This window comes from Chelonoidis abingdonii, chromosome 3 (assembly GCF_003597395.2).
Source record: "Chelonoidis abingdonii isolate Lonesome George chromosome 3, CheloAbing_2.0, whole genome shotgun sequence".
Taxonomy (NCBI): Eukaryota; Metazoa; Chordata; order Testudines; family Testudinidae; genus Chelonoidis; species Chelonoidis abingdonii.
In genome coordinates, this window is record NC_133771.1 from 166,825,411 (window position 1) to 166,848,193 (window position 22,783).

A 22,783-nucleotide genomic window follows, 5' to 3' on the forward strand; every position below is an offset into this window, starting at 1 on the left:
GGGACCCCTCTCACAAGTTTCTACTAAGGCAAGAGGTGGAGTCTCTCCTCCAACTAGAAGGAATAGAACTGGTCCCTTCCTTTACAGGGCAAGGGTTTCTACTCAAAATACTTCCTAGTGCCCAAGAAGGATGGAGGTTTGGAGGCCGATCTTAGATCTAAGACAGTTGAATAAGTTTGTGATGCTTCAGAGGTTCAGGGTGGTAACTCTGGCAATTCTAAATCCTTTACTAGAGAAAGGGGATTAGTTCTGAGCCCATGACCTACAAGACGTCTACTTCTATATATCCATTGCACAGGAAATACCTCCGATTCAGCACAGGCCAAGATCATTTCCAGTACTGTACCAAGTGCTCCCCTTCGGCCTATCCTCACCCCCAAGGGTGTTTTCAAAGGTTCTGGTAGTAATGGCAGCTTATTTTTGGCAGGAAGAGAATCTGGTCTTCCTGTACCTTGACGACTGGCTACTCAAGGGCCATTCCTTTTGAGGCAATATTATTATGTACCCAGAAGGCCTTTACTCTGTTCCAAGAGTTGGGCCTCCAGCTGAACGTAAAGAATACATGATAATACAGGTACAAAGGGATACAGTTTATAGGGGTGTTCTTGGACTCTGTGACAGCCAGAGCATACCTCCCTTTAGACAGATTTGTGACCTTGTCAGGACTGGTAGCGACAATTCAGGGAAGCTCTTGGACCACAATAAAAAAACTGTCTTGAGCCATGTGGCAGCTTGCACTTTTGTGACCAATTACACAAGGCTATAGCTCTGCTGATTCCAGGGTTGGCTCAGAACTGCTTGAGCGCCAAACAGAGACACCTTGGACAGGGCAGTGATGGTCCCTTTGCATGTTCAGAACTCCACATCTGTGCAGGTGTCCCTTGCTGTCACCCAAGTCCATCAATGACTCTAACAACCGATGCATCATTGTTAAGATTGGGTGCCCATCGCAATACCCTCAGGAATCAGGGCAGATGGCTGAGACTCCCTCCCCGGTCCCAGCCCGACCCCACCTCCGCCCCTCTCCCGGAGCCTCAGCGCATCCAGCAGCATCCCCTGACAGCTGCAATGTGGCTCTGGCGGGGCCTGAACTCCGCCCTGCTCAGAGCCGCGTGGTAAGGGGGCGGGACTGTGAGATCCAGTGGGGCCTGAGTTCCCTCCGCTCGGCGTGGAGCTCTCAGCCCCGCCCCCTTACCATGTGGCTCTGAGTGGGGCGGAGCTCAGGGGCCTCACCGGAGCCACGCTGCAGCTGTTGAGGGATGGTCCTGGAGGCTCTGGGTGAGGAGGGAGCTGGGGGTAAGGGGCCGGGGCTGGCTAAGGGGCGGGAAGTCCCGGGGACAGTTGGGACACAGGGAGGGGGCGGTCAGGGGACAAGGAATGGGGAGGTTGGATCGTGGGCGTTCTGGGGGTCTGTCAGGACTCAGCAGGGGGAGTGGATAGGGGTCGGGATACTCAGGGGACAGGGAATGGGGGGGGGGTTGTTCGTGGGGTTCTGGGGGTCTGTCAGACTCAGCCGGGAGTGGATAGGGTCGGAATATCTCAGGGACTGGGATGGGGGGTTGGATCGTGGCGCATTCTGGGGGTCTGTCAGGACTCAGCGAGGGAGTGGATAGGGGTCGTGATCGGGACAGGGAGCAGGGCGGGGGTTCCAGGTAGTGATTTGGTGGGGAGTCTCTGGGGACGGTGGGGGACAAGGAACAGGATGGGTCGGGGATTCTGAGGGGGCGGGCAGTCGGGGGGCAGGAAGTGGGTGGGGGTCGGATAGGGCAGGCAGGCTGTTTGGGAGGCACAGCTCTTCCCTACCCTAAAGCTCATTCAGCAGTTTGAGGCTTGCAGAAGAGCCAAGCTGTTAGCTTTTCCATTAGGGCTACCATCCCTTTCACTTCTCAAATGCCAAATTATATCTCTATTTTAATTTCAGTGCCATAGGGCGATTCATGTCAGGGAGGGTAGCTTCATTTTAAATTAGTCACATCAGGGGAGGGTCACTATGAAGAGAATATCTACACCACCTATCCTTCCCAATCTACCAAAGGGAGACCCCTCTCTGCTCCTTCGAGGGTTCGAGTGTTAAGTTAGTGTTTCAAATATTTAACTGGTGACCCCTGTATCAACATAACAAACCTCTGAGTGTGACTCCCTCCCGGACCTGACCTGTCTTATAAATTAAAAACACTTTTTATATATTTAACACTATTACTAAATGCTGGAGGCAAAGCAGGGTTTGAGGGGAGCGCTGACAGCGTTAGCGACCCAGTATAACTCGTGACCCCTGGATATAAACAACCTCATGAGGGGTGTCCTAACCCAGTTTGAGAATTCCTGGGTTATTTATATTATTAGCAGCCTGTGTCATTCAGCTCGCATTGCTATTTTGAAACATTTCAGTTTTTCACAACATAGCTACCCATTCTGGAACAGCTCAAATGCCACTTCGTGGAGTATGTACTAGTCATGTACTAAAAGAACAAACCACAGTAACCGTCTCCAGTTGGTTCCCGTTGTGAGGCCACCAGGAGCCAGTCGTCTAGGAACAGCTAAAATGCATGAGGTAGTTCATTAATGGCTATTAGCCAGGAATGGGTAAGGAATTTGGTGTCTTTAGCATCGATTTGTCAGAGCGTGTGGAGATGGATGGCAGAGAGAGATATTTTGATATTCTGTTAGGTTTACCTCCTGGGGCACTTGGCATTGGCCATTGTCGGCAGACAGGATACTGGGCGGCTGGACATTTGGTTTGACCAGTATGGCTGTTCTTATGTTTATAATCTAAATGAACCCAGTTAGGAGAAGATATGAGTCAAGGAAGCCAGCAGAGTATCAGAAACCTGGAAAAATCTGACTGGATGGGCTCAGGCATTTGGTCACAAGCTGAAGTGGTTCAAAAGTTTTGGATTTTTTTTAAGCAGTTTTTTTTATTGTTTCTTTAAACAATCAAACACAGCAAGCAGCAAATATTTGGCCACACATTTCTGAAACCCCAAACCATACTCGGGTTTTGGCAGACTAATTTCAGCTTTTCAATTAAAAAAACCCACAACTTTTGAAGGAAAGCAGACATTGTCCGTGATTTTTTTTCTGCTTTTTAAAAACCCCTAGTATTCGATCCAGAAAAAGTTTAGACGGCATATATTTGTCCACCCCTTTTAATGAGCTTTAGCACCTTTTAGCAGTAGCTGATGCTGAGAACCAGTGATACCTTGTAAAGAAGTTTTCTCAAAACTGGGTTTGTGCCGAGATGCAGGAGGTTTATTTTTCCCAGGGCCGCCCATGGGTGCGGAGCAAGTGGGGCAACTTGTGCTGGGTCCCACAGGGGCCCCCACGAGAATATAGTACTGTATAGTATTGTGATTTTTTTTATGGAAGGGGCCCCCGAAATTGCTTTGCCCAGGCTCCCTGAATCCTCTGGGCGGCCCTGCACAGCATATGCCAGAGATCAATATTTCCACCAACTCCGAGAACAGGAAGTGTCCCCTCTTCTGGTCAAGGACAAGAGGCCTGGATCACCATTCCCTGGGGGAATGCCCTTTTTTTTTACCTTGGAGGAAGAGTCTATTCTGTGCCTTTCCCCCAGTGCCCCTAATTCTAGCATTGAACAAGATCAGGCAGGACGAGGCCAGAGTTATCCTCAGAGTACCTACCTGGCTGAGACAAGCTTATTACCCTTACCTGCTTCAACAAAATATCCAGCCATCAATCAAGCTCTCAGCCATTCCTGTTCTCCTGTCCTCCTGTCTCAGGTTGTGGGTTGCATGCTTCGTGCCAGCCTGGTGGTTCTATACGTCAGGATGTGACTCCTGGATAGTTCTTGGGAATATAGGTTTCCTGCTCTATGGATGTGCAGCAGAAGTTATTAAACAGCAGAAAAACATCAACCTGTTCTTCTTCCCTGCAGAATTTTTTTAAAAATTGTCCAGTAGTGCAGTCCATTTGTCCATTGCACCTCTAGCTGGAATTGGGTCCTGGACTTGTTTCCTACCTGCTGGATCTGAATATATCCAGGTTGTCCATCAGTTGAGTCAAGGTACACCTGGCTGCCATATCAGCCTTTCATACCCCAGTAGAGGGATTCTCCATTTTTGCTCTCCTGGTATTATCCAGAATTATTAAGAGTCTGGGTAATCTCTCTCCCACATTAGAGTCACCATCCTGTCTTGTGGCCTCAACCTGATTCTCAGCCATCTAACAAGACTTAGGTTCACACCAATGGTGACCTGTTCCCTACTTCGTTTATCTATGAAGATGGCCTGGCTAGTTGAAAAATCTAAAGGAAATGGTTCTTCTTATTTTTAAATTAACTGAATCTACAATCATAATTTGAGGGAAATGATTAATCTGTAAAACAATATTACATTTCAAATGACTGCACCATCTTTGCATTGAAGAAATGTTCTTTCATCTTCATTGTCTTGAAGTTGATGCATCCTGCATTTTCATAGCATTACGAGAAAGGCAAAAGACAACTTGTAGTGTGTTCCTTTTTTGGTCTTTTACTGTGGCACCCCTGTGGATCAAGTTGAAACAAATCACCATTTTACACTTGCTGTATCACCTGTGTTCTTTGCAGAAACTCCTTAGCCTTTCCCAAATCAGCTAGACATCGGAACTTTCATGAAACCATAATTTCCTGCCCTCGTGTTTCACATTTGCCCACAGATGCATGATACATTTTATCCATGGTGTTGCAAATGTGTGAGGGATTAGACAGGGGAAAGCAGATCAGGTTTCTCCCTCAGGGCTGTTTTATATTGAACTTAAATGTTATCTGACAATGCACCTCTAACAGAACAAGAGCTCTACGCTGTGTCACTGGAGAGAGAAATGTTACTTTGTGCATCAAGGTCACATTTATTGATTTTTTTCAGTCCACTTAGTGCCATCACTGGGCCTGCTCCGCAGCTAGTGGAAATCAGTGCAGCCCCATTGACTGCAAGTCATTGGAGTTATGCTGAATAGCACCAACTGAAGATCTGTCCCTCTCATTATAGAGTCTAAACTATATATATATTACGTGCTAAATCGGTTTGTTCACCTTTTAGGCAGGAGTCAAAGGTTCAAACTCAATTAATAGAAGAGGCTATAAGCAAAGGGTTGGAATCAAAATTATGTCACTAGTACTCTGATACCACCCTGGCCTTGTATGGTGATGTAATGTAGGGATTACTGCATTAGAGTCTGCTCTGGTCTAATTTTAAAGCCTAAGCCAAGCACAGCTGACCCAAGAGTATCAGGTCATTTTCAGAACTGACCCAAACCTGTGTCAGAACCACAACCTCATCCTAGGGACTTAGCCTGGTGGGGACTTCCGAGGCCCCATGGCCGCAGTCTGTCTCTGACCCCCTCCTGCCTGTGGAGTTGGCGTGGAGTTGGCATGGCAGTGGCTGTGTGCCCTACTCCTGCCTTGCTGCACCGCACATGTTATAGAGTGACTGGCAGTGTATCGACACCATGCTCCACAGTGCAGGAAGGCAGCAGCAGCCAGCAGAATCAAGGCACTTAACCTCTGCCACCCCAACTCTGCAGGCAAGCCAAGGTGATCAGAGTCTACCTGACCCAAGCCCAAGAGGTTCAGGTTGTTTTCAGACCCGACACTTGTAGTCAAGTTCCGTCAGGTTGCAAGGCTCTAAGCTGTGCATCTGTTTGCTTCCTGGTCTCTCTGAGTGCACGCCCTCAGGCCTTGTGCATGTGCCTCTCCTGAGGCAGAATCATGCAGTCCTCCACTCTTTGACCAGATCCTGGACTATAGTACCCTGTGCCTGAGTCATGCTTACTCAGCAGATCTGGCTGTGTTCAGCAGCTGTGGTTCTTCCCTTAGGAACTCTCTGATCATTAATGTATATAGTGACCAGGCAGCTTTCTTAAAACGAAAGCACTGTTTATTTCACTAGTTAGGAACAAAACTTTTAGAGGAAAAAGGATTTAAAACCACGAACAGTCTGCACAGGTCAGTATTCAGCATTCATAAATTATTTCAGCTTCACATCCATCACACATGGCAGAAAGCACTGGTCCAGAAAGATGGAGCTTCCTGGAATGTCCTTTTTGACATCAGTACCAAATTAAAGGCCTGATTTGGAACAGGGCTCAAATCTGGACTCTTGCCTATGATTGTGGATGCAGCTGATGTTGTTTGGACACCTAAGTACAATACCTGATTGTAGCAGCAATTCAGGTAGTGGGATGCCTAAATGACATCAACTGCACATGCAGATAATTATGAACATCAAACTGAACTCACACCCACAAATTTTGAGCCTGAATAGCAAGTCCAGGTATTGAGTGTCTGGCCCTGGAGGTTTTAAAGAGACAACACATCATCATTCAGAGAGGTACTGAGTTCATTGGGGTACATGTTTACAGAAGGAAAAACAATGCGCAGAAGGTAGGTAATGTTGTGACTGACTAATACAGTACTTGCTGTAATTGCAGCCCCAGTGCTCCAAACTCCATGCGCTCCCAGCACAGCGCATAAATGTATTCAAACATGATTCAGCTCATGTCTCTTTAAAAAAAAAAAAGAAAAAAAAAAAAGCCCCATCTTGTAAAGTGTTCTCATCTACTCCCTAGCACCTCAGCAAGATCATAACCAAAATTTGTAGTTTAAATGAAAGCTGCACTTGTTTAGGTTATCACCTCTGTGCAAAAGATCAGGAGAATTGTGCCTTGCCATGTATAAACTGTGAAACGTATTTGAAACTACAACGTTTAATTAAGATCAGCATTTCCCCAGCTGCTTTGCTGCAAATGGTTGCATTACTAACAATGGCCATTGAGGCCAGTCTGAAAGTTTGGTGGGAGTTTTGCTTGAGTGGGGACTTGCAAAACTGAACCCATTATTTGTACCTTCAGTCACAGGGAAGTGAAGTGGTTGTTAAAGGAGCACAGAAAGTCATTTCAGTGTGAAACTATTATAAAAACAGAATGGGAACTGGTTTTGTAATCTTTCACTTAGTGGGACACCAGCAGTATGAGCCTGATACCAATTTCCAGCAAGAAATTTGTTGGAGGCAACTAGAAAAACAGGTTTTCATTAAAAATGTAATTATTCAACTCATTTCACAACTTTTGTAAGGTGAAAAATGCTGCTCACCATGTGAATGCTCAGCTTGCTGTGCTATGTTAATATAGCTAGTTTTTCTCTGAATCTTACAATTTGTACTCAAACAGATGTTCTTGGAGATTACACAGAATTAAGACATTTTTGGTCTAGTACCTAGAGCAAACAGTTGGGTGTCAAGAGACCAGGATTCTACTGTGCGCTACCACTGCCTTGCTGGGTAACTTTCAACCAGTCGCTTAACTCTTCTGTGTTTCTTTTCTTCAACTGTAAAATATACACACAATGTTGTGAGGCTTAATTGACTGGTGTTTGTAGGGACTAGAGAGATTTTAGGATGAAAGGTGCTATCCAATTGCATATTATTCTTACATTTTCAACCTTCTGTGAGGGGATTTACTACTTAATGCTGCGGTGCCTTCTTGTGGCTCATCAGCGGATTAGCTCTCAACCAGTCCGATGCCCCCCTCCTTCGGTTGCCCACCTGTAGTGTGTGTGTGTGTGTCTCTCTCCTTCTGGATTTGGGGTGCTCTCTCTTCATGGCTTTGCCATCGGGCTAGGTCACTACAGATTGTACCTTCCGGTGTATCCTTCTGGACAAATGGTCTCAAGCAGTCTTCTGATCTGCTAGTCAGACTGTGCCACTTCCCCAGTGGCTGATAGTGGGCACGTCTGGGTTCCCCTAGTCTGCATTCCAGCCAGGGACTCTATGCCCACCAACCACTGTTTGCTCCTGCTCCGACTTGTTGCTGTTTCCTGGGCTCTTTCCTATTTTACTTCTCTAACTCTGGCCCTCTGGGGTTACCAGTGGAGCTTCCTCTACTCCTTGTGGCTAATGCACACCGTTTTGGGTTCTTGCCAGAGTCTATAGTCCAAGGGAGGATTTCAGGGTTTATTCTCCCCCTAGACCATCTCCGTGTCTTCTGCCAGTTCCTCTCCTCTACAGGTAATGACTGCAGAGCCTCTCCCTGCCATCCTCTTTGAGGCTTGCCCAGCTCCTCCCCTAGGTGGGCTTCATCAGTCCCTGGCTCTCCTCCAGGTGCAGCCTATCAGGTTAATCAGCCCTTTTTAATCTGCTCAGACCTTGTGTGGGGTGGAGACCCCATCATACCCTCCACAAGATTCTTCTTGGTGCCTTTTAACAGCTTCCCATGATCGATGTGATCACCTCATACCTCTGTCACTTTAAGTTGTCAGTTACAAGTCTTCATGCTATTGTCTTTACTGATTATGGTGATTTTTTTGTTGTTAGAAATTAGTTTAATTCAGTGTTGTTTTGCTGCCGGGTATGTGGGGCAATCTGAAAAATTCCTTGAAAGCACCTCTTCAGTGTCAGAGCACGAATTCGACATGCACAAGAACTTTCCACTTTGTCCTGTTATAGCTATTACACAGTTGGGTGTACACTGGAAATGCATTCTGGGTATTGGAATGCAAATGAGGACACTGTCAGCCCCACTTTGTATCCAGAATGCCTACTCTTCGTAGAGACTCTTTTCATGACCCTGGCAGTGTTTTTCATTTGCAAATAGGAAATTGTTAATTTGTCATGATTAATAGGAATTTACTCTAATAAAGCTTCCTGTTCTACTCCTGTTTCATGAGAAACTGATTAGAAGTAAATTATGGTTTATGAAGCTCTTCTATATCATTGTGGTTTTATAATGCTTGTTTTTTAAGCAGTTGGGTCTGTGGTTTCTTCTATTCTCCAGCTCTCAACAAGTTGCAGACCAGCTGAGTCTGAGAATAAATCTCTCTCTTACCAGTGTCAGACTACGCTGTGGGTTGAGAAGGGACTTGTATATAATTTGAGATATTTTTATTTTGCAGGTGAGAATGAAAGATGTTTTTAATTTAATTTATTTTCATGATCCTATAACTTCAGTGATGCAGAAAAATAGAAAAAGTGCCCTTTTTTGCATATTTAAAATGCATAAAGAATTTCTATTCCTTCCCTTTCCAGCCCTAAAATAAGATATTTTATCTTGCTTGTTTTCGCATTAGACATATCAATTTTTGGCTATTGATTTTTCTCCAGAAGTCTTTATGGACAACTGGAGAACTGGTTGGATGATATCATGAGACTAAAGACTAAAATTGAAGTAACTGGCTGTTTTATTTTTCGTTTAAAGCACTCATCCTTTTGTGTGTTCTTGTTACCACATACTCCTGACAAAATTCTTAGAAGAAAAAAGTCTTTGTGAAAGATTCTGACACCTATGCCACTTCAATTAAATATGAAGATATAGGCACTGCAGTGATTTCTGTAGTGATATATATTATAATGGGGGAATATGAGGTTGGAGTTAAGGCTTCGAGTTGTAGTGCAAGCGTGAGTAATACGGTGTGTGTATAGGGCACACATGCACATGTTGGAGGTGCATGGTAGTTATTTGTGGAGTAGCCGAGTCTGTCAGATAGACTAGGTACTAGGTTATGTGGGTTTGTGAAAGAATGGTCCCTTAACTGGGAGTTTGACTGAGTGGGGGTGACACTGTTGAAAGTTAAATGTTTTTTAGTGGCAATATTCATAAAGAAGCAGAAATGGGCACAAACATCATTTTTTGTTTCTTTTGCAGGTTACCTTTAAAACCTTATTTTTCAAATTGTGCAGATGTTTACATTGTGATGTGGGGTAATACTTTTGAGTCAGTATTTAAGAGACACTTTTCTCTACTGGCATCCTGGAGCCATCAAAAGGGGTGGGGCCATTCCAGAGTAGTTGGGTCAGGCCACCTGGGGGGGAGAGGCTCCTTCAGCATCACTCCTGGGCAGACTCTGTTGGCAGTGCCCCCGTCCCCCAGCCAGAAAGTAAAGCTGCCCTTTCCAGGCAGAACTCCAAAGGGAGAGCAGCAATGGCAGCACCACTTGCCCTCTCTGGAGCAGCTGCACTCTATGCCCACTAGGGTCAATCCACCCCGAAGCCTGATATGTAGGTTGGCTGGGATGGGGCAAAACTTCACGCTGGCAATAATGGATCTGAGTATCCTGGTGAAGAATGACTAGATCTCCTGGCTCTATTCTCCCCTGTAGTGGCCAGCTGTGGTATTGCTAACATTAACCTTTGAAGGGGCCGCCTGCTTCTTGTCTGCTGCGGAGTATTATCAGAGTGAAAATTAGTGGGCCAGGATGAAAATAATGGGAAAGGTTAGCACATTACCTGCCGAATGCTCCTCTCAGAGAGGTCAGAGTCCCTCTTTCAGGATGGTAGATTAGAGGAAGTATGTTTTGAAAAGACAGCTCTCATTTCCTGTGAATGGGGAGCGAATGACTTTCACTGCACGCTGATAATGTGGACCAATCTGGAACGTAAGTAATGCTCTTCCTCCTTGGTTTCCAAACCCTATGACTAGATGATAAGCCTTGGGGAAGGTAATGGAACATATGTTTAGGAGACTGAGGTTTCCTGTGCGCCTCCTTCGCGATAAAATAAATAGTGATTATCTGGTCACTGTGGAGCAAATGTGAAAATCACCTTGTTTTTCCGTTGCCATCTGCTTCACGTTAATTAAAGAGGGAAGGAGTTCTGCTGACAGTAGAGTAGTAGACTGGCGTCTAACGTCAGTTTAGTTAACATGAAGTCCGGTTGCCTTTCTGGTACACGGGGGACACTAAGGGCTGGTCTACACTACGGGGGAAAATCGATCTTAGATACGCAGCTTCAGGTACGTGAATAATGTAGCTGAAGTCGAAGTATCTAAGATCGAATTACCCACCGTCCTCATGGCGCGGGATCAATATAAGCGCGTTCGGGGGTCAATTGCTACCCGCCGATATGGCGGGTAGTGAAGACGTAGCCTAAGACTGCTTGTGGAAGGGGAGAAATGCAGATGGCTGGATTTCAAGTATCCAGCTTGTTGGTGTGCACTGTGTGTATGGGCATGACAAACAAGAGGGGCAGGAGCGGTTCTTCTCTCTCCTGCTCTGTGCACAGATGGTATGCACTTCGCAGGCATGCCAGGACATTTCCGATCTCCATTATTATCTAAGCGAAAGGCAAAAAAATGCTTTCCCTGCACTTTGCCCACTGCAGCTTTTACTTGCACTGGCCTCATTATAAAGATTGATCTTAATTCTTTTTCATTCTTTAAAAAATAACAAGCAGGGATGCACAACACATTTTGAACAAATGTTATTTTTGTTAAAAGCACCTGCGTTTTGATTATGTTCCCCGTATGAAACATTAAAAATCAGGCCACGCACAGGGATGTTCTGAAGATAATCTAGCACAGACAGAAAAGCAGCTGGTAGTCTGACACAGGAGGCAGTCTGCTAACCAGAGGAAAAACATATTTGATTCAGATTCTGATTCAAAGGCAGAAGATGGGCTTTGAAATGCCCTGGATCAACAGATTATATTGCTCTTTTTGTCAGCCTTGAGCGTGAAAGTCAAGGCAAAGCTTGAATAATTTTCCTACCATTTAGCAGAAGTCCAAAGACTAAGCATATCAGCCAGGATGAAAAATAACTCTGTGCCCATGAAACTATGACCCCTGCAGTTTAAGGAACTAAATTGTTGTATACTGTTAATTGTAACACAATGTCAGCTTCCAGTCTGTACCTTCAAAAAATGTGACACTACATCTCTCTTGCTTCCCTATTAAGGTTACTTGGAGTTATGTGAATACCCAGAATCTCTCCTAAAGTTAGCAATGCCAAAAATGTAGGAATAGGCTAACATCCTGCAGGCAAATCCACTTGTCCACAATGAGTAGGAAGCTGTTCTGAGGAAAGACCATCAACTTCTGGAGCATCTAAGCTGTAAGTGGCCCCACGCTGCAGCTGCTCCCCAGAAAGCCCTGAGGTGGGGGTGTGCAAAATGTTTGAGGATTCTGAATGCCAGAGCAGACTGTGGAGGCTGCCATAAAGTGCAGCAACTACCTTTGTCGCCGCCTCTCCCTGTGCCTTCTGCGCACTCTCAGGAGACACAGAACAGAATCTAGCCCTGGGTATTTTACAGTGAGCTTCAGAAAATGAATTTGGTTATAGCACCTCCTGCCTGCCAACGGCCCCACGGATCATCTCCACCCCCACCCCAGTGCCTCCCACCCAGGGGTGGCTCTAGGGATGTTGCCGCCCCAAGCACAGCAGGCAGGCTGCCTCCGGCGGTTTGCCTGCAGACCGTCCGCTGCTCCTGCAGCTTCGGCGGACCTGCAGGAGGTCCACCGAAGCCGCGGGACCAGCGGATCCTCCGCAGGCAAGTCGCAGGAGGCAGCCTGCCTGCCGCCCTCGTGGCACTGGCAAAGCGCCCCCTGTGGCTTGCCGCACCAAGCACGTGCTTGGCGTGCTGGGGTCTGGAGCTGCCCCTGCTCCCGCCCACCGATGATGTTCAGCAGTGGGCAGGAGGCACTGGAGGGGAAGGAGCAGGGGCAGGAAGAGGTGGAGAAAGAGTGGGGCCTTGGAAGGAGTGGAGTGGGGGCAGGGCCTGGGGTGGAGGTCGAGCACTCCTGGGGAAACCAGAAAGTCAGCGCCTCTGGTCTCAAGGTTATAAGCACTTCCTATGAGTTACTGCACACCCTCATTGAAATCAGTGGGAGTTGGGGGCACTGAATATATCTCAGACTAGAGGCCTTAGCTCCTGCTGTCATTAAGAAAAAAATTGTACAAGCTCATCACATCAAACTGAGCTCCCTTAGTTTCATTCGCCAACTGTAGTGTTGAGTATCCCAGGAGGGATTTGTTATGTTAGACAGACATGATTTTTGTTTCTCTTGTCAGGAGGAAAGGGTAGTTTATTTCTGGCTAACCATTTAGGTTTTCATCTGGAATGTGCAGCTGCAAAACGCCCAGCCAAATAATGAGCCTACTACAGACCGTGGCCATTGCCCATAACACCTGAATTCTCAGGAAACAAAAATATAGAGCAGGGATAGGCAACCTATGGCGCACATGCTGAAGGTGGCAAGCGAGCTGATTTTCAGTGGCATTCACATTGGCTGGGTCCTGGCGGGCTCTGTATTTTAATTTAATTTTAAATAAAGCTTCTTAAGCATTTCAAAAACTTTATTTGCTTTACATACAACAATAGTTTAGTTATATATTATAGACTTATAGAAAGAAACCTTTTAAAAAGCTTAAAATGTATTACTGGCAAGCAAAACTTTAAATCAGAGTGAATAAATGAAGACTTGGCACACCACTTCTGAAAGGTTGCTGACCCCTGATATAAAGGAACAAGGCTCATTTGATCTTGGCTACCCAGTGTCACACATTTCAAAATCAGCAGAAGATAAGACATGAATCACACACATGCCACTGAGAAGCTTTAAAGTTAAGAACTCAGAAACTGCCTTTTTTTTAACTCTCAGAAAAGATGATTTTAGATTCTCCAGACTGTAGGGTCTAATTACTCAAAGTCTGAAAAAGCATTATGAAGTGCTGAAAATAATGAAATCTACAAATATTAAAAGGATTCTGTCATTTTAAAAGTCATAATGTAAAAGGATTCTTTACATATGTTACAAATAATGGCATAGATTACTAAAGCTGAAAGAATTTTTGAAGTGGAATTGCTTGTCTCTCTATGTTCTTTATTTACTTTTCACATTTCTCTGAGCTTGGACCATGAAAAAGGCTTGTCAGCATCACTTCTGTTTGTTTTAATCAGTTTGTTGCCATTTACTACACTAGCCCAAAGCTTCAGTCTGTGGATTACAAACACAGTGAGAACTGTTTTTGTTTGTGGTTTGTTTGTTTGTTTTTTGTTTTGTTTTGTGTTTTAACATGCAATGGAATTTTTCATTTTAGTTTCATGGAAAAATTGCTATTTGTCTTCAGTTTGGTAACCTAAATTTGGGGCCATATTTGATCTGATAGGGTCTGTTTAATCTGTAGGACACCGGTGTGATATACTGGATTCTAACACACATGAGCACCTACAAGAAACAGAATTTTAATAACTGCAGAGTTCCATCATGTTTTAATTGTAATTAAGGTGTCAGAAATGTAGGGCCCGATCCTGTGAAGTGGCTAGCGCCTCCTGCTGCGCTCAGAACCCTCTATTCATTGGGAGGCAAGCGTGTTCGGCAGCCTCCATGGTCAGACCCTTAAAAATAGTGCTGTTTTAGTGCCTGCGTATTTGAAGTCCCTGGGAGTCTTTCCATTGACTTGAACCAGGCCTTTAGTTATTTTTTACACAAGGTGGCTTGTGAAGAGAACTGGGAATATAACAGACTGCTCCATACTCAATTAATGGATTGAAAGGGGTTGTTTGTAATGTAGCTTGCTTTCTTTGATTTGATAAGGACTCTATAAATCTGAATGTTATTGATTACACCGGGGTAGTCAATAGGTGGACGTGGACCAAATCCAGACCACCAGATGCTTTTCAATGGACCACAAAAACTTTTTATTCACTTATTATTATCGCTGTTGTTGTATTATTTTCTCTGGTGTCTGGACCTTGACTATACCTTGACCAAGAAATTTGGACCTTGACAAAAATAATTAATTACCTCTAGATTACAAGTATCAGTATCTCAATTCGCAGACTTGAATATAACCCTAGGCCTGTGTTCTATGCAAATTTTGACGTGCATTGAAGATTCTTTAGACTGGATTAGCATAAAATTCATTAGTGAGACATGCCTGAAGTGAGGGAAAAGCCCTTATTCTCTTGGGTAACTGAAATAAGAATAGAGTACTGCCTGAATTAAGTTTAACTTGATCATTTTCAACCTGCTCCATTCTTTTCCCATCTGTTGTCCATAATAAGTAATTTAATAAAAAGAGCCACTGGCAGGCAAGAGTGTTTAAAACAGGTTCATTTTGTTTTATTTGTTACCCAAGACAAATTTTCTACAAAGATAAAAAGCGGATTGTTTACAAAAGCTCTCAGGCAGCAGCAATATGAGTTTCCCTTGAAAGGTGGAGGATATTTACAATGGATGTGGCACCAGCTTCAGTTTTATCATTAGGAACACACTAAGATTAATGCTCCTGTTTTCAGGGTTTCATAAAATACGTCTCCCAATATAAGCAGGCTGTGACAGTATCATAGCTGAGATGAGCAGGCAATGTACTCTTTTTAATCTTACTGTTGAAAAATGCTTGGTTGCTGGTCCAACACAGAATGCTAGAAGGCTGGTGTTGTGCATATAGAAGATTGATGCAGCCCCTAATGTCATTAATGGACAGGATTCTGAGTGCCAGGAGAGGCAGCAGGTGTCATTGCTTTAGATTAGAAATTTGTTTCTTGAAGCAGTTGATCTCTATGATGAGAAGCTTTTTATTTTGCACATGGCTGGAGCAGTACTGTATGTTGACACATCTCTGGCAGCACTGTTACATCTTGCAAAGCTTGCTTTGAACCGAGTTGCAAAGAAGTTTAGATAGCAGGTGACCTTAGGAAGATGGCAATCAATGTATGTAATAAAACATACTATGTCTCACGGTAGTGGGCTGGGATTGTGCTTTCGTAGATTGGTGTAGTGAGGTTGTCCATGATCTAGATAATAGGCATTGTCCCTTGTCATCTTGGTGTCCCTCCTTTGAGCCACACTTAGAAGAATTGTTTTAGGCAGAAGAAAAGAGACCTTCAGACCTTTTCTGGATTTCCTAATAAACATTCCTGCTTCCTCTGGGTTTAGTCCACTTTGGAAAGTATGCAAAGTATTGCCTTTGGTGTGAATTGCTTGTTCTGGGTTTTACATTATTATTAAGCCTTGCTAGCGAAAATGCAAACAAAGCTTGTCTTCAGGGTATAGGGAGTAGACAGTGCTGCACATTATAATCAGCTGCTCTTGAAGTTTCGTTTAATGTCTCGTTGTGGGTTTTCTTTCTTTCTTTTTTTGTTTAAGCTTTTAAATCCATTATTCATGTAACAAGATTCACAGAGAGAAGCAACTGAATTGTGATTTCAGTGGAGATTCTGTTTTAGAGAAATGGTATTTTCATTATTTAAATCTATGCAGTGAGTCTTTACTGCATAGCAGATGCATGAACAGCCTGTTCATGGGGCACTGATTCTGTTGGTTATTTGTTACTCCTCTGAAGGGAAATAAACTGACCCTTTTAGCTAATTCGGACACTTTAGGCTCTCAGAATGCTCAGTTCAATATTGTAGTCATTTTATTAATCACAGCAGCAGCTTTGAGAAACAGTAACCAAACCAGTGGTTAACTAATCTTATTTTTGGTAAAAAGGCTTTCTCTGCTATACAAAAAAGCAATGCATTGAAACCCTTCAGCTACTGCTGTTTTCTAAAAATGTTCCTTCATTTAATTCGTCCACCCAACAAAGTGATTTCTTTTTCTTTCACTGTCTTTTTTAAAGCATGTTTATATTGCAATTCTTTCTTATTTGCATGGCCCTTTGTTAATACAGGGCCAGAATCTATGATTGTTGCATTTAATGTCTTACTTCCTGAGCAGGCCCATTGAAATCAAAGGGGCTGCTCACAACGTGAAGTGCTACCTGACTTGAGTAAAGTTATCAGACTCTGACACCGGCTTTAAAATAATATATTTTAGGGGCTTTAATTGCTTTAGCAATATTACCTGTATTGTGTCTATTACAGTATGCTTTACAACAACTGGTTTCGTAGCATAAGCTGTTTAAGAATGGAATTATTGTTTAAACTATTTGATAGTATTAATGATATATGTATTAACAGGATTTTAGGACTGAATTCCAGCTGCCTAGTAAAGGTGCTTGCCACAAAACCTCAGGGTAGAGGGGGATTACAGAGTGGTAGTTTTCTGCCGTAATTATGATTTGCCCCCTTTCACTTTTATCCCCTCCACCACCACCCCCAAAAAATGGTCCACAGAAAGGCAACATCTTCATGATAAATGCCACTGAGTTCTGAGAAGGAACTCTTGAGGTATGGCCTGCACATTTCTGCCATGTGATTTTTCATGACCTAGCTATGGGCACTACATTCCTTCCCCCACACTGCACCAGAGACATGTGACAATGGTCATTCACAGTCAGAATCAGGCTTCCAGTAGCATTAATATGGTTTGGGGTTCAGTTATACAGGGGGCAGTTTATGATCCGGTGTACAGTGTCATGTCAAATCCATATACTGAAAATATTCTGTATGAAATGGTTGCTGCTGTTGACTTTTTTTTCTTTTTGCCCAAGTTTGTCCACTACCTCCAATGGTGATTCATGGAGATTATATTTGCCATCCGCGGCCTTGTGAGCGTTATAACCATGGAACTGTGGTTGAATTCTATTGTGATCCTGGTTACACTCTTACCAATGACTACAAATACATCACCTGCCAAAAAGGAGAATGGTTTCCCTCAGCTCAAGTATACTGTGTCAAAACAGGTAAAAATAGCACTAAATTCACAACTTCTGAGGGAGTTTACCCTTTATTTTAACAGTATAATCACAGGCTGACATTGCCTGTCGAACTACATTTTTGTCATGTCTTAAATTTTACAGGTTCATTTTGAAACATTAGTAAGATGTAGTTATTTTCTGCTTTTATGATCTTGAATTTTCAGCGGCTAGCTCCACAAATGCGAAAAGGTATGTAAGCAGAGGAATAGTCCCGCTATTGTGGGGAACTTTCCTGGCTTCTGCACTACCCTGGTGAAGTGGGCTGGCGAAAGGAGCTGAGTCCTCGCTCCCACTTCCTTTACCCAGAGGCCTCCCTGCCCTTGAGGACTCCCCTTCCACTCTCCTGTCTGGCAGAGTCCTCGTAACCCCAACAAGGCTGGGCCCAGGATTCCTGGGGGGCTCAACCCCCAACCCTGCTGTGGTCACCTAGGGCAGGGGCTAGGGTGTCCCCACCCCAGTCTCTTTGCACTGCACACCTCCCTGACCCACTGATCACATCATACAATTTAAAGCAAATACAAGTTATTTAATTGACAATTAATTTTAAAAAAAGAATAAGGAAAAATGGGAAAAGTTAAAGGAAAACACATCACCCTGCTCTGTGGCAGGGACCATCACAAACAGTGTCTCTGGACATCAGGGCACTTCACAGTCTGTTCCTTGTAGGTCCCAGGCCTCCTTCTCAGGCCCTGGCTGTGCTGCAGGGATGCTGCGGGTTGGGCACTTGCTCTGGCGGTGGCCACACACGCTCAGGCTCTGGGTGGCAGGACCCTTCTCCCCAGTGTCACCCCCGCTCTGTCAGGGTTATGATCCCCCTCCAAGTCTGACCTGCAGAGCCTCTTGGCTGAGGCATCTCCCTTTGCTGGGCCCACTGCCCAGGGTCCCACTCGCTCTCCCCAGCTGCTCACTGCACCCAGCTCCACACTGCCTCAGCGCTGCTGCTGCTGGTGCTCTGCCTTCAGCTCCCTGAGCTGCTTCTCTGGTCTCTCTGGCTCCAGTTGCTACAGCTCTGCTCCCAGGGCAGGTCTGCTCTGCAAGCTGCTTCTGTGACTCTCTCTCAGCTCTCACCTGCTTCCTGGGCTGCTTGTCTGGCCCCTCTGGCTCTGGTTGCTGCAGCTCCCCTCCCAGGGCAGGTCTGCTCTCTCTGGGCTGTGCTCTGGCTTTTTGGGCTGCAGCTCTGCTCCCAGCAGCTTAGCTTGGGCCCCTACTCTCTCCTTAGCTCAGCCCCACTCCATCTGACTCAGACAATTCCAGCTCACACGGAGGATGGGACCCCCCTGGCTTCCTGACTCCTTGATTAGCCTGCCCGCCCTGTCAGTCAGGCTAATCTGGAGCATGGGCCTCTCCACATTGTTCCTGGAGACTGTCGCTCTCAGGCTCCTGATTTCCCATTGACCCCTCCCTTTTTAGTGCTGGGAGCTAGCAACCAAACACTCCCACTGAATGTTAGTAAGGGGGCAACAGTCCCCTTACAGGTGCATATTAAATGTCTGTTAGATCTTCTTTATTTTGTTGTAAATACTTCCAGATTACAAACACATTAATAAAAATAGTATGGAAGACACTGAAAGATCTAGTAATTTATAACAATATGCCTTAAGGGTAGGGATTTTGTCTATGTATTTATACAAAACCTAGGGCCCTGATCCTTATTGGGGTCTCTGAGCATTACTGCAGTATAAATATGAAACAACAATAATAATCTAATGCAACTATTTATTGTCCTTTTGCTACAGAGCAAACGTGGCCAAATACACAGGAAACCCTCCTGACTACATGGAAAATAGTGGCATTTACTGCTACCAGTGTTCTACTGGTACTTCTATTGGTTATTCTAGCCAGGATGTTCCAGACCAAATTTAAGACGCATTTCCTTCCAAGGTTGGTACTGGAGGTGGAGGGCTTTAATTTAGTTATTTCATTGAATGCCCTTTGGAGAGGAAATAAGATGACATTGCAAATATCTTCTTTTCTTGCTTTGAACAATAAATAACAGAGGGAATGGGGAGATATCTAGGCATGGAGTTGAGACCTCTGGAATTCCATAGTACTTCTGGCCTTTTCTAGGGCAAAAAGAAGAGGCAAAGTTTGCCAGATTCACATTGGGTGTGATTATAATAATCGTTAAACTGATACTGAGAGTTTTGTCTTTGACTGGATATACTTACAGGTAGAAGCCACATATTTTAATATGTCAATTTTGGGGGTTGGGGAGTAGGTTCTTTTAAATATATTGGACTTAGTAGCATAAACTTCAGAAACAATGTTTTTCTCAATGGAAATATTTTTTTAAAACTTCAGTGAGGCCACCATTGAAACCCCTCCAGGATGTTCATTAACTCACTCACCACTGTGCAGACATCAACTACCTGCTATTAATGCTCATGCTATTCCCTGCAAGACAGGGAGGTAAATATTATTACCCTTCCTTTACAAATGGGAAAACAAAGGTTTGTGGGTTAAGTGACTAGACAGGGCTACATAAGTGAGTTGGTGTCATAGCTTAGTTCAGTCATATTTCTAGACCCAGGCCTGTGCTTAGACTGCTAGACGACATGTCTGTCTTTCTTTCTTTGTGTGTGTTTCTTCTTTATGTCGTTTGTAGAAATGAGAGATCAGAAAGATATATTAGGTCAACTAGTCTGTCCCTGTGCCAGTGTAGCTGATGGACTAGTTCACCTAAATTATATATACCCAAGTGAAAAGGCCTCTAGATTTAAGAGGCAGCTCCAGTGACAGGTGTCCTGGCCTGTGTTCCTCTGACTTGCTGAAATACGCTTCTGTCTTCCTCTTTCAGATGTTCCCATATCCTAAAAACACATGGGATCCTTGTGGGACTCCATTGTAATCTAATTGACATGGTTTGCTTGAAAATATCCTCTTAGTAGTGTGGGGGTGGCGGAGAATGTCCATCCTTCCAAACTGAGGGTGAAGTGAGCTCAAAATCTCAACCCCAAAGCTTGTGTCATCCAGCACTTATCAGCTCTGTATAGTTTTGCATGTGCTGCAAATGCCCTACCCTTTTAGCTCCAGTGCTGATCTCTTCAGGGATTCACACACTTTTTGATTCACCCCGATTCAATATGATTCTATATCCCTGATATTTACTGTGCATGGGACAACAGAGAATGCTCCTTATCTCTGCCTCAGACCTGTTTTCCTTTCCTTCTCTAAACAATGCCTCAGTTATTGGCTTTGTTTATCTCATCATAACAAACAGGTGTGTGCAATCAGTCTCAGCTGATTTTTGCAGATCTGTGAAGTGGATATTTCCCTGAATGTTAACGACCTTGTATAGCTCCATTTCATGTGATTAGAAAATGTTGCATCTTGAAGTGGTTGCTTCAAGATGTTGTTGAAATGTTCAAAGACTCCATGATAATCTGTCTTTGTTTGATGTAGAGGTGCCCAGGAGAGTTCCACCAGCGACCCCAACTTCGTGGTAGTGGATGGTGTTCCTGTCATGCTGCCTTCCTATGATGAAGCTGTGAGCAGTGGTTTGAATGCCTTGGCACTGGGATACTCATCTCCTGCAGGCCAGGGGCATGTTTTGCAGACAGAAGATCAGAACCCTCCAGCTTATCCCGGCCCAGGAGATACAGACACATTACCTGCTGAATTTGAGAGCTGTGATAGCATATCAGGCTCCTCCGAACTTCTCCAAAGTTTATATTCATCTTCTGTGTGCCAAATGGGCGTGCATCCTATTTCAGATAGAACTGAGGTGATCAATAGCACCACTGGGGAGGCTGCATCCACAAGCCCAAGTATCGATATTGCAGATGGTAAGTTTTGCTTGGATATGTTACGTGGGATGTGTGTCAAAGGTAATGGTCAATAAATACTATTCATGTGCTTGTGCTTCAGAGCAGGAATTATTTGCAGCATACATGTTATTCTTTATGCTTTCTTCAGAACAAATTCTTCAGTGCTTTTAGGGTCTCATCTCCCCTACCCCACCAGGCTAATCCCTAGCCAGGTAGCAAGGAGAGTTGGCTCTCTAGGAATGGAACAGGGAGGAATCTTCACCCCCAAGTTTCACAATGGCAACAAAGCCACTCCTTGGAGAGTTTTCCCTTGTTTATTTTGGAGTGAAGGGAGGTTTTAGTTGGCTAATTCCTGGCATCACAACAGAAGCAGGTCTTGAGGAGGGACTAGACTGGGGATGTTTTGCTCACAAGTACAGCCTTTCATCATGTACTATTTGTATATCACCAATTGGTAGGTGTGAGATTGCACTCTGCAGGCAAATAAATGACAAGTCTCCTTGATCCAAGCAGTCTATAGGCTAAAGCCAATAATTCTTTTTCTTTTTTCCCCCCTAGAAATTCCATTGATGGAAGAAGACCCTTAACCAGCACAAAAATTGTTCATTTATGATCGCACTAGGCAAAATGAATCATACACACATATATACATACAGATAAAGAGATAAAAATACTATTTAAAGATTTTTCCTATTTTTTGATCTTCCGTGTGATGTCACCAGATTGTGTGCACATCTTAATCAACTGTGTGGTTAGCAGCATGAGCAATTGAACAGCAGGTTTGTGAAATGAATCCTGGGGATTTGATGAGACCATTTGTAAAAAAAAAGAACTGTGAATCTTGGAACTGAAATAAACGTATCTCTGCATTGCAGGAAGTTGGATGATTCTGTGGAAACACTGTTGAATTTTGATACAAGTACTAACTGCCTCATGAAAGCATGTCAGATTGTGTAGATTTGCTTATAAAGGCTGCTCTATACTATCTGTGGACCCTGGTTTATGAAGGATTATTATATATTTTTTTTTAAATCAGTGTTGAAATCTGAAAAAAGAAAACGAACTCCTTGGAATTTCCTGTATTAACCCGGTTTTGAAGAGGAAGCCATTGTTTTATTTCTTGCTAACATCATTTCAGACCTTGTCTGCAGAGAGCATAATAGAAGAGATGTGACTTGCATAAATTTTGACATTAAGATAAAAATAAATATATCTATATCTATCTATCTATCTATACACTCTCACACACACACACATTCTTTTAAAGAAAATTAAAAAGAAAGAAAGGGAAAGATGATCTGGAGCTCTTTTTTAAGTAAAGTAGGATTTATATAATGTTCAAGGTAAAGTATCAATATTTGTATTTATGCAGCTCTTCTACATTACATTTGATAAATCCTGTTATTTAATGAATGGATTTAGAAAGTGTTAAAATAACAAGTTCATGATGAAGGAGATGTTAGACTGTCTTGTTTCCCCATTTCTTACACCATCCCATACAAATATACATAGATTATTCTACCACCAAAACCCGAAGCATTACAGTGTCCCTACTGTATGGGGTAGTACTCTGGGTCATTACTGTACTATACCATAGTACCTTTTTAAAAAAATAAGGGACATTACATGTATTTCAGTGCTTTTTCTGAGTCACCAGCTTGTATCC

General features: G+C 43.9%; 1 protein-coding gene across 2 annotated transcripts in view; it reads left to right on the forward strand.

Moving 5' to 3' along the window:
* The window catches only part of SUSD4 (sushi domain containing 4), a 111,494-nt gene extending 88,942 nt beyond the window's left edge, over positions 1 to 22,552 (forward strand). For both annotated transcript variants that reach the window (XM_032781730.2, XM_032781731.2), the window contains exons 6-9: positions 17,144 to 17,335; positions 19,087 to 19,231; positions 20,753 to 21,135; positions 21,676 to 22,552. In XM_032781730.2, the coding sequence (XP_032637621.1) occupies positions 17,144 to 17,335; positions 19,087 to 19,231; positions 20,753 to 21,135; positions 21,676 to 21,704 (749 nt within the window). In that variant the 3' untranslated portion in view covers positions 21,705 to 22,552. The remainder of the gene's footprint in view (positions 1 to 17,143; positions 17,336 to 19,086; positions 19,232 to 20,752; positions 21,136 to 21,675) is intronic.
* The last annotated feature ends 231 nt before the right edge of the window (positions 22,553 to 22,783 follow it).